Source organism: Camelus bactrianus, chromosome 8 (assembly GCF_048773025.1).
Source record: "Camelus bactrianus isolate YW-2024 breed Bactrian camel chromosome 8, ASM4877302v1, whole genome shotgun sequence".
NCBI lineage: Eukaryota > Metazoa > Chordata > Mammalia > Artiodactyla > Camelidae > Camelus > Camelus bactrianus.
In genome coordinates this window covers 32669249-32681468 of record NC_133546.1, presented here as the reverse complement: position 1 = coordinate 32681468, position 12220 = coordinate 32669249, and the positions used below count along the sequence as shown (strand labels likewise).

General features: G+C 41.9%; 1 protein-coding gene and 1 long non-coding RNA gene across 10 annotated transcripts in view; one reads left to right on the top strand and one right to left on the bottom strand.

Moving 5' to 3' along the window:
- NCOA7 (nuclear receptor coactivator 7) overlaps positions 1-12220 on the top strand; it is a 130739-nt gene that overhangs the window by 109938 nt on the left and 8581 nt on the right. For 6 of the 9 annotated variants that reach the window (XR_006728417.2, XM_045524468.2, XM_074368403.1 and 3 more), the window contains one exon: positions 5443-5590. Coding sequence is in view for 8 of the 9 variants with exons in the window: in XM_045524468.2 (XP_045380424.1) it covers positions 5443-5590 (148 nt within the window). In the remaining variant the exon portion in view is untranslated. Of the gene's footprint in view, positions 1-5442; positions 5591-7611; positions 11451-12220 lie in introns of those variants that run through there. The other 3 variants (XM_074368404.1, XM_045524470.2, XM_010965517.3) reach the window with 3 other exon arrangements.
- The window catches only part of LOC141578357 (uncharacterized), a 32786-nt gene continuing 22455 nt past the window's right edge, over positions 1890-12220 (bottom strand). Inside the window, exon 3 of the long non-coding RNA XR_012508630.1 lies at positions 1890-4879. This is a non-coding gene — a long non-coding RNA (uncharacterized LOC141578357). The remainder of the gene's footprint in view (positions 4880-12220) is intronic.

Genomic DNA, 12220 nt, shown 5'->3' with positions numbered 1-12220 from the left:
TATTAGGTTAAATAAACTTACAGCCATTCTAATCTAGAAGGAAAAGAGATGAAGTCACATCCTCTTCTCTTCGGTCTCCAGGGCCTAAGAGTTAAGCAATCGAATTGGTTCCAAATGAACTTAAATTTTCTCCTATGGAATGGGCTGTTTTAATTGTTCGTTCCTGCTTTTGCCCCGGAGGCGCAGTGTGAAGAATGGGGAGCCTTTCTGTGGGAGGCCATTACTGAGGGAACTCGGGGTGTGCCGGGGCCCTGCCTGTCTTAGAGGAGAGACCTGACCGTTTCCCATCAGGCTGCTCCGCTGCAGAACGAGTGAGGTCCCATCTCACCTCGCCAGAGGCTGCTTGAGGCGAGGGTGGCTTTGTTGGCTGCAGAGATAGAGCTCACCACCTGGGAGAGGCAGGAGGCTGTTCAGGGCTGCTCAGGGCCCTGCCTGCTGCAGCCCGTGAAGAACTGTTCCCAGAGGCGAGGCTGAGCTGAGGCGGCCGCCCCACGATGCTCCCCAGGCACCGAGCGCTGTGCTGGCAGTTCTGTGTGCCTCCTGATGGAAAGTGTAGGAGGACGGATGGCAAGTGGGCTGCGTGGGCCCTCACGGCCACCCAGGGCATCTCAATGTTACACTTCATTAATAAAACCTAAAGCTGAGGAAGTAGGTTGACCTGCACTAAGACACCTCTGACTGGGGACAGGTACAAAAATGCATGTGCCCCTTGGAGTTTAGCATTCATAAAAGAAGAGGCAGTCAGTCTAGACTGACCGGAACATTTCTGGAGATAGGATATTTGAGCACATTATTCAGTCTGCTGAGCCTCAGTTTCCTTTAAACGGGGCAAAGTCATACTTGCCTCTTAGAGCCGTCGTGCACTGTGAGGTCCTCAAGGCAGAGAACCAGGTCATCCCATTTTAAGTAGCTGATATGTTTAATCAGGAAAGTGGGTCTAAAAAGTGATAAAAATGTGTCGTGCCATAACCAGGAAGTTAACTGGAAAACAATTCAGAAATCAATGTGGAATAAGAGGAGGACTTTATAGTGTGGTTCAAAGAACCCTGATTGTCACCTCAGGCGATCTAGTCCTGGCTGTGATGCTGATAGTAGGCTTCAGAGCCCCCATTCTCTTATATCTAAGGAGAGTTAGTGGGATCAGATGATATCCTGGACCCCTCCAGAAGGTAGCTCCACAAGGGCAGGGTCACCGGCAAATAGCAGGTGTACAAAGAACATGGTTGAAGGAAGCAACGCCCTCCAGCCAGGAACCCACATGAAATTGAATTCGTGGACTCTTTGCAATGAGGGAGAATGTACCCCATGGGACTGAGGGCTGTCTCAGTAGGAGGCTGCTAGAACGGGGTCACAGGATTCCGGTTATGTTAGGTGATTCAGGCAGGGGGACTTAAAGAATTAGGACTTTGCTCTAGACTGGAAGCTGTCAGGAAGCAGAGGTCATTCTATGATTGAGTATATTATGAATCCTCTGTGGAAGAAGAAAAGATAGGTGAGGCCAATGCCATAATTGGTAAAGAAGCACAGTAATTCATATTAATAAAGTTAGAGGGATGTTTGGTTACTTTTGTGTCTGGCCAATGTTTGTGTTTAGATAGGAGACCTCGGAGTAGTCTTGTTTCTGTCATGATCCATCGTGATCAGAGTGGCCTTGTCTGATGCTGGCATTCTGTGAAATTGTTTATGCTCAACAGGAGGCTTCTAGGGCCTAGTTGTGAGCTCCAGGCCAGCTCCTAGCACCCTGGGGCCTGGCTGATAGGCCCAGGCTACCTAGCTCCCAGGTGTCAGAGACTGCTTTCCTTTCTCGCAAATAAGCTAGCCAACAAATACTGAGGGAGCCATTTTGTTCAGTGTGGATATGCACATAATAAATGTGTCCTTTTCCAAAAGTTAGAGTGAAGCAAATTTTTTCCAAAGGAGTTTTCCAGCTCTTTTCCAAAATACAGTTAAAATGGACTAAACTTTAAGTGTTAGAAAACTAAAAGAGAATTGTATACTTATCAAACCTTTCTGGAGTGGTGATTTATTTTTCCTAAGTTAACTTTTAATAGGAAATGTCACACTACATGATAAAAATAGTTCAGAGATGCAGAAGAGTATATATGTTACCGGTGGGAGAGCAAAAGATATCCCTAAAAAGGGCAATATGGTGTTATATTTCAAAAGTGTAAGTGAATTACTGTTTTGATTACACAATTCTGCTTCTGGGAATATATCCTCCAGCTCTACCTGTACACATGCAGAATGACTCACGTACCAAGTTATTCATCGTAGCATTGTTTATAGCAGCATAGTCTTGGGAATAACCCAAGTGGACAGCTAGAGAGGATGGTTACATAAAGTATGGGAAGTCCACATAGTAAAGTACTGTGTAACCGTAAAAGAAAGAATGAGGCAGCCATCTCTATACTGATGTGGAAAGATACCCAAGCTGTACTGTTGTGTGAAAAAAAGCAAGCTATAGAATAGTACTATCTTTTGTAGAAATGAAAGACAAAAAGATTCTATATCCATATTTATTTCTATCTATAAAAATAATTCTACAAAAACACACAAGAAGTAACAAAGTGGTCACCTATAGGGAAAAAGGGTGGACCCAGAATGTGGTGGACAGGGATATGAATGAGATGCGAACTTATTTGCTTTTTTAAATGTAATTTTAATTCTCAAATTATAAAAATGTACTCCATATTCCAAAAATTCAAATAACCTAAGGAAAAAAAAAAATATATATATAATGTAAAATTTGTCTTTCTCCCACCCTATTCCATTCCCCAGAGGTAACTGTTTTCATAAGTTTCTTATGCAACTTTTTAGAGTAGTCCATTGTGTTAGTCAAGGATCTCAAGAAAACCAGAACCAATAGGATGTGTGTTGGGGGAGGGGGAGAAAGAGAGATTTCTTTTAAGGAATTGGCTTGTATGGTTATGGGGGTGGACACATTCAAAATTTGCAGGGTAGGCTGGCAGACTAGAGACCAAAAGAGGAGTTGATACTGTAGCTTCAAATCTGAAGAACATTTAGAGACAGAATTCCTTCTTGCTCAGGGGACCTTATTCTTTTTCTCTCAAGGCCTTCAGCTGATTGGATGAGGCCTACCTATATTATGGAGGGTCATCTGCTTTATTGAAAGGCTGCTTACTTAATTGTTAATCACATCTTTAAAAAACACCTTCATAGCAGTATCTAGTGTTTGACCAAAAACTGGCCATGGCCTAACCAAGTTGACATATAAAATTATTACATCTATGTACAATTATAACACATATCTATATGTTTTTTTAAAAAATAGAAAGCATAGCATGTCATACGCACTGATACACACTTGAGGGACAACTTTCATTGTTTTGTAGAGTAGGAGGAATCTCAAAGGAGATATACCTTTAAAATATATGGAAATTGGTAATTTTATATTATAGAAGAAAAGGCATAATTAATATAAAAAGGACAAAAAACAGCTGCAAAACATTTGCTAGTGGTTAATGTTTACATTATATAAAGGTTCCCACATATTGAAAAGAACATTGAGACCACAATCTCAAAGAGCCAGTTCATGAAGGCAAAGCTGCAGCCAGGGTGTAAATATTTGAAAGATGTTCAACCCATTACCAGTCAAAGAAATGCCAAGTGAGTCAAGTAAAACTTCACACATATATTAAACACATTTTTTTTTTTTAAGAAAAAGGGTAAGCAGATTGTTATGAGACTTAGATGCAAATTGCAATGCTCATGTCAGAGTGAACTAGTCAGCCTTGCAAAAGCAGTTTGGCAGGATGAATCACAAGCTATAAAATCATGCCCTTTGGCCAAATAATCCCTTTTCTGGGAACTTATCTTAAAATAATTCAAGAGATGGCAAAAGGCATAGATCATGAGGATGTTCATGGTAATGTTATTTGTACAATCAAAGAAATAGAAACAAACTAAATACCCCAAGGACATAGGAATATAGGGTAATTATTGTTTATTACTTTCATAAAATACAGCCACTAAAAATCAGTACAGAGACAGGAACATTGCATATACGCGTTATTTTAGTGTTACATCTAACAAATAATTATGTCTTAGCCCTAATTACAGTGAAAACTGTGTACATGTGGACAAGAACGTAGAGGAGTGTGGAAACCTAAAAACAGTTTGATCCATTGGAATAGCAGAATTGTAGTGACATTTCTTTTTTGTTTTAATTTTGTTAATATTTGTCTTAGTTTGCTCAGGCTGCTGTAACAGAATACCAGAGACCGGGTGGCTTATAAAAAGTAGAAATTTATTCCTCACAGTTCTAGAGGCTGGGAAACTCAAGATTCAAATGCTGACGGATTCTGTGTCTGGGGAGGGCCCGCCCCCTGGTGCACGGACAGTTGTGTTTTCACTGTCCTCACGTGGTCAGAGGGGCTAGTTAGCTCTGTGGGGTCTCTCGTAATCCCAGCCATGAGGGCTCTGCCTCATAACCTAAGTATCTCCCAAAGTTCCTACCTCCAAGTACCATCACACTGGGGACTAGACTTCAATATGTGAATTTTTTCAGGGGGTACACAAACATTCAATGTATAGCAATAGTGTTTTAATATTTTTACAGTTATAACTTTCCAAAAAATAGCAATAAGTTAGCATTGTTCCAAACATTAGCCTCAAATTGAAGTTATCATTTTGTAATTAGAAAAGACTTTAAAGATCATTTGATCCTCTATCTTCCCCTCCCCGACGGTGATGGTTGTACTTGTGGAATCTTAGGTCAAAGCGCTTGTGACTTGTCTCCATAGAGGAGGGGATCTTGTAGATGATGCGGCGGAGAGCTTCCGTTCTCTGCTCAGGAGCTAGACACGTCGCTATTGATTGAGCCTGGAGAGATGCTTTACAACATTTATATGTTAAATATCTGTAAGAGAAAAGAAATATTGGAAGCAAACTGCATTCCTATACCAGTAAAATTAAGTCTCTTTGTAATATTAAAATAATAGCTAATAGTATTCCTAATACTTCCTAGTTATTCAGGATATTTTGTTAAAATTATGATATAATAATGCTTCAGGCTACATAAAGACCCCTTGGATCGTTGCTTATCTTTGTCCTCATCTAAAGCTTCAGATCAATTTTCTTTCCCATGAATACAGGTGCCCAGTGAATGAAGACCCAACAAGGAAAAAAAAATTGGTATAAATATTTTACTGTGTTTTTTTAATTTTATGTCCCATTTCTTGTTCTTTTCCTCAGATTGAAAGAAATTTTCTCAGTGTCTGTGGACTACTGCTTCCATTTATTGACTTATTTTCCAGTTTTGGAATGCACTAGTAGAGATTATCTTCAATATGGGAGATTTCCCAATTAGCAAAAAATGATTTGCCAAGCAGGAAAAAGATAGCTGTACATGCTCAAATTCCTACTAGTGCATGCCAGGAAGGTAGATTTGGTGTTAACTCCCGTGGTGAACATGTTTTTCAGGGTGGATCACTTGTACACATTCTTTGTTCAATGGTCTCCTGACGTCTATGGGAAAGATGCCAAAGAGCAAGGCTTTGTGGTGGTAGAAAAAGAAGAACTGAATATGATTGACAACTTCTTCAGTGAGCCGACCACCAAGAGTTGGGAGGTGAGCCTCAAGAGACGGTTAGACTGTCATAGTCCTTATAAAGTACAGTGTGCAAACAAAACGTTCTTAAGTCCGAATTCCAGGAACTTCTTGGCTGGCAAGGTTAGGTTTCCTGTGCACCCTTGAAATTACATGGGAAAAAACCCTATGCCTCTGTTTGAAGCTAGTTATGTGTCAGAAAAGACCTCATCACCACCACTACCACTCAGTAATTTCAATTCTCTTTTGAAACTGCTGCCGGGTCCCCATTACACACAGGGCAAAAGTCAAGCTCCTTAATTTGACCTGTAAAACCCTTCATGATTTGTTGAGCATTTACCAAACCCTTCTCGTGTTAATGGTATGACGGATAAGCAGAATTTAGCATCAAAGAGTATAGATAAATAATTACAATATAATGAGATAATTGCCATTGTAGGTGAAGTGCCAAGTGCTGTAAGAACATGTGTCCAGGCACCTGAATGGAGCTCGGGGGGGTTGGAGAAAGCTGATCAGAAGGAGTTATCTGAGCTGAGATGGAGAGAAGTGGGAAGAAAGGCAGTTGGGGTGGAAATGGGACATGGAACATGTTCTGGCCAGAGAGAAAAGTCTGTGCAGAGGAATGACTCGGGGGGAAAACAGAGAGTTTGGGGCATTTGATGAACTAATAAAGGTTTAGTGCAGATGGATCATGGAGTGGCAAGAAATGAAGCTGAAGACAATGAAATGGCAGATCAGAGAGGACCTATGAACCATTAGTAGGAGTTTGGATGTTTTCCTAAGGGCAGTAGGAAGGCATTGAGCTATTTTGAGCCTGGAGAAGTAAACACAGATACGCATTTTGGAGAGCTCGCTTTTGCTGGTAGATGTTCAATAGATTGGAGTTGGACAACACTTGAGGCTTGAAAACCCATTAGGAGGTTCTCACAGTAATCAGTGTTGAGAGATAACAGTTGCAGAGTGAGGACAGAAAATTGAGTGCTTTTGAAAGATAGTTGGATGGTGAAATACCCAGGGTTTTGTGAGTAATTAATTACATGTGGAAAGTAAGGAGGATGCCGAGACTGATCTCTTGGTTTTTAGAGTGGGAACTAGAGGGATCTAGGTGCCTGCCCTTCACTGCAATAAGAACTACAGCAAGAGGATTAGATTTAGTAGAAATCACTCTGTGTTTTGGTTTTAATCTAAATATGAGGTGTCTGTGGAGTGTCCAAGAGACAACTGAGACTAAAACTTGGGAAAAAGGGCTGAAGATATACTTTTGGAAGTCATTAGTGAAGCTGAAGTTGTGGGTGTAGATGAGGTTGTCCTAGGAAAGTATATCCAGTGAGAAGGGAACAGGGCTCAGAACAGAACCCTTAAAGATACCAGCATTAAAGAGGCCAAAGACAGCAGAGCCCACAAAGGTGAGTGGGAAGAAAAGCCCAGAAAGGGTGTGGAAAACAAGAAAAGTCATGTCTTAGAAGTGAAGGGAAGAGAATGTTTCAAGAGGGGAGTAGTGGTCTAAAATGACTTATGCTGCAGAGGAGTCAGAAGGGAAGAACCAAGGTATCTTTTGGATTTAAAACCAAGAAGGTAGTTGGTGACTTTGACAGAAGCAGTTTCATTAATGTGGTAGCTTCAAAATGTAGCTTCCAGTGGTTCAAAGAACCAGTGAGGGATGAGTAAGTGGAGGTAGTAAAGGTGGGCAAACAACTAAAATTTGGTTTTGGAGAATAAAAATGAGATGGGAAACTGGAAGAAGAGGTGAGAGCAGGGAGGTTTTCCCTCTTGTGAGGGAGACAGTACCCTTTTGGATGAGGTCAGTGGGAACGGTAGAGTAGAAGGTACAGGAGACAAGGGAATAAGCATGAGTGGATCTCTGAGAATCAGCAGGGATGTGAGGGTAGGGATAGGATTGGTGTGAGGGTAGGGATAGGATTGGTGTGAGGTGGCTGAGCAGCAGAGAAGGATAGGAGGTGTGCGAACAGAATGTGGATTCAGTGGTGGTAGATCACAGCATTGCCCATTTGACGTTTTTTGTTTTTTTGGTTTTTTTGCAGTGGAAGCAGGGGGCATCTCCTAGAAGTGAAGGAGGGAGGACTTAGAGGAACATGGAGAAGGCCTGCATTGGCATCTGTAGAGACTAGGAAAAATGCTGAGGAACTTACAGTAGGATGGCTGTCTGGTGTTGCAGGCCCTGGTGGGGTCTGGCACCAGGCAGCAGTGAGGGGTGGTTTTCTCCAGCAGTACTCACACTCTGGTTTTAAACTCATCAAGTGGGTGGTCTGATCCTTACAAGGCTGGAACTCTGCCAGGCTGGGATGACTAAGGATGAGGAGGCCTGCCCCTAGGGTCTAATTCCTTCTGGAATGCCGGGTCCTGTGCACGTTTGCCTTCACCCGTCCCTTTTTCATTTACTCCTTGCCAGCCTGAATGTGTGCTTGCAGCCTTCTCTGGCAAACTCTTGTCATCCTGCAAGGTCCAGCTCACTTGTCACTTCCATGCGGCTTTCAGCCAGTTACGCCTGCTGTCCTCCCACCGCCCGTGGCTCCTAGCTCTGTGGTTATATTGCCCAGCAATTCACTTGTTTACATGTTTGTCTTCCCTTAGTTCACAAGCTTCTTGTTTGAAACCATTGATTAAAAATATGTAGGCCTATTACTCTCTCCTTCCCTTGGCTTTTCATTATCAATTCTATTGTTTTTGTTTTTATTTTTTTCTGTTTCCTCCTGTCTCCGGCCAGTCTTTCCGAGTATACTTTGCTTGTTCCTCTTCTCATGGTGCTCCCTGCGAGTTTATCCTTGGCTATCTTTACTGCTCATCTATTATATCTTCTTTGGATGAGCTGGTCAACTTCCAAGGTTTATGCTGCTGACTCCCCACATCAGTGTCCACCACCCACCTCTTTCTCTCAGGCTGCTCTTCTAGAGCTCACAGATGCCCCACAGCACTGCTGGGTCTCCATGAGGTAGACATGGTGTGACATTTGCATTCTGGCCAAGGCATTCAGGAATACAAAGTCCTGTCCTCCTCACCTAACCAGCCCTGCCCAAGAGGCCCTCATGAGATATGTGCACAGAGGAAGGAAAGCTAGGAAAGGCATTTTTCCCTAATGAGGTTATGGTCTCTTGCCCCAGCACGGAGTTCCAGAGAGAAGGTTTAAATTGCATTGGGGCCTTAATCCTTTCCCGACTAGGCCTGATTATCTTGAGCCAAAGCAGCACTCTTTTAAGGCCTGTTCTGCCTCTTTCCACTGATCTCAACCTTGAATCTCAGCTCTTGATGACTCCAGTGGGAGAAGAGGTCACATCTACCACTGCCAGAGGACAAGGAGGTACAGAGGCCTGCAGAGAGAGAAAGGTCTGCTTCCGGATCTAGGGTGGAGTAGAACGGGTTTGGGCACTGTCTGCCCTAGGCCTTCTCAGGCTTAGCCACTGAGGAAAATGAAAAAGCAAATCCCTCTAGAAGGTGTCTCTAGATCCTTAGTGGAAGAGGAAGAAAGGGATGGAGGAGGAAGAAATGAGTTGTCCTGTTCCAGGCTCCTAGTGCTCTTGGTTAACACTTGGAACACATGGAAAGCAAAGATAACTGGAGAGAGGGGTGACTGGACTGCTATCGCTGTTTCTTGCCACATGGAAGAGAGAATTCAGAAGTACAATGAGGAGAAGAATGCTGGCCCAGCTCCCTCCCATATAGGAGCAAACTCTGCTTACTAGCATTACCTGAAGGCCAAGCCACTGTAATCGCATGTCTCCTCTGCGGGTGGGGAAGAGGAACCTTCATTCCCCTAGCAGGTATCTGATCCTCAGCATGTCCAAAACATCTCATTATCTCTCCCCAAAACTTGCTTCTCCTCATGTATTCCCATCTAATTAGCACACCCTAAGCCAGAAACCTAGATGTCATCCCAGGTCCCAGGTTCTTCTCTTTCATCATCATTTCTAGTCAGTCATCTCTAGTCAGAATTTGTTGATTCTGATCTTATGTGGGTTGGGAACCATTGCCTTAGTCAGCTGTCTGCACTCTTCGCTTAAGACCCCCAAGGGCACCTCCAACCCCAACCCAAACACCAGCCATTCCTCTATACCCAAGCTCTTTAAATGAGCTTTATTTACTAATTTTATAAAACTAACACCTGCTTATTGTAGGAAATTTAGAAACTACAGAAAAGTACAATGTAGAACATTTTAAAATAATACCTAACCACACTTAACGCTTCTGCACATTTTCTTCCAGTCCTTTTTTCTACTTTAGGGTGTTTTCTAAGGGGCAGGAGTGGGGAGAGTGAGTCTTTTTATTTTTGCAAAATGGGGTCATGTTCTATTTATAGTTTGATATCTGGCTTTTCTCACGTGACATCTTAGCAGAACTGTATCATATTAAGGATTCTGAAGCCTCATTTTAATGGTTACGTACTATTTTAAACATCTCAATCATGATTTATTTAACAGTTCCCACTTTTAGGAAACATTGTGTTGGTTCAGGTTTTTCACAAGGATGAGATGACCTGTACCTCTGACTGTTCTCTAGTTTTCTGGAAGTGAAATTACTTGGTATCAGGCTACTAATTTTTTAAGGCTCCTAATTTTTAAAATAATGACAACTTAACTTGCCAGAAACGTGAGGAATACCCTTCTCCCTGTGCTTCTGCCAACAGAGTATTGTTATTATTATTCAATTCTTTAAATTTTTACTAATTTCTTAAAAAGCTGAGAAATGATATATTGATTGTTTTGTGTCCTGGGCTTGGCAAAGCACCTGGCATCATATAGAAAGCGCTCACTAAATGGTACTGGAGAGAATGCTGTCTCACTGCACAAAATCCAAGTGATCCGCCTCAGATTGTGTCCAGGCTCTTGCACTGAGAATGAGTTAGGGCTGACCTGAGATTGGTCACCAAGTATCTGCCAGAGTCCTCATTAGAACTGACCCCCAGGAGGAGCTACGCAGTAGCACTCCATCTCCCAGGGGTACCGGAGACTGAGAGGCAGGCCATTCTGGATCTGACAGACTCACAGAAAGATCACTGAACCTGATCCAGTGGTGATCTACATTCCTTCCTAACCCCCTGACACTTGATCTGGGCAGTAGAGGAGGACTCATCATGCTCATTTAGTCATTAAGATTAATGTTTCAAAAGGTTAAAAGGTAAATATTGCTCTGCCAGCTCTTTTGAAAAACTGAATCTAAAGTAACATTTTTCTCAGCCTCATAAAAACCAGATGTTCTCCCATTCTTTGAAGTTCTTATTCCCAACAAATATGACATGGTATTGAAGTGAAACACCATTGTTCTAAGTATAACAAACCTACCTCGGGTAAAAGGCTCCTTTCCATCCTTACTTTGAGATTCAAACTGATGTCAGAAAACATACATAAAGTTTTAAAATGGAGGTTTAGCTTTAGAAGGTGCAGGAAAGAAAAAAAAAAACCCTGTAAATGCAGGGCTAGAAAAGCTGGCTCAGCTAGCTGGAGGACAATTAGGAAGAAAGTATAAGACGAAGAAGAGGGGAAAAAAAATAAAACAATGGGGTTTTGTTGTACTGTTAGGAAATCACCGTTTCAAAGGTGAAAGTGTCATTTTACAGCCTCACAGCTTTGCCTAACAGGAAGTGTGTGTTTGCTCTAAATCCTAATTTGGGTGTGTTCCTGTAGAAATATCGAACCTTCTCCTAAGGGAAACAGAAACTCAGTCGTGCAGGAAACTAGATACTACATAAGCAGTTGTAACTCAGCGTGGCTCTAAGTAACAGTGGTGTGGAGGCAGGCAGAGGAAAAACCTGTTCCATATTAGAGAGCAAGCAGGCAGTTCCCACCGGGTCACCATGAGAGTCCGAAGATTGCCCCTGGACATTCAGATTTTCTACTGTGCCAGACCGGACCAAGAGCCTTTTGTGAAGGTATGTTGGAGTCCTGAGAGCTAATTAGGTGCCCGTGAATCCTCAGAGCTCTGCCACTCAGTATGGAGTGAAATGGTTTCCAATTAGAAAGGATTGTGCTGACATTGCAACCAGAGCAGGTATTTTATCCGTTTTGGAGATGGATATGGTGTGTTCTGCCCCTTCCCTTTGAGATCAAAATCCATATTTGACTGTTTTCAGCCACATTTTGTATAGCCACAAATGTGTATAGCCACATTTTGTACCTTTGTTAAATGTAGAGATCCCCCAAAACATGTGATTTATTTAATACATTTAAAATGCTGGATTTGTGATTCTTTGACAGTGTTTTCTTTAAGTAAATGTCCCTTGAAAAGATGCTAAAGTTTAAGGGCTAATTTCCACATCAGTAAATCTGGCACAGACGACAGCATTTTGGAAACTGAGTAGTCATTATCTGACAGTCTGTACTAGACATAACTTAAGTATTTTTTCTCTATAATGCAAAAATCATTAATATTGGTACCCAGGTGAATTACCTTGTCTATATCCTTCAATTCAAAATAATTCATTGATTTATCCAGCCTTTCAGAGAGACCAAGAAAAAAAAAAGATTAAGGTGAAATTGACTTTGGTAGTTTATAAGTGTATCCACAGTGAAATAAATGTTGTGTACAGCATCATGTTTCTGTTCTCAGTTTTGAAGGAAAGATTACTTTGATGGTTTCTGAACAGTACATAAAGAATCGTTACCTAATTGTAATTTACACCAAAGTTTGGTGTCTCTTTGT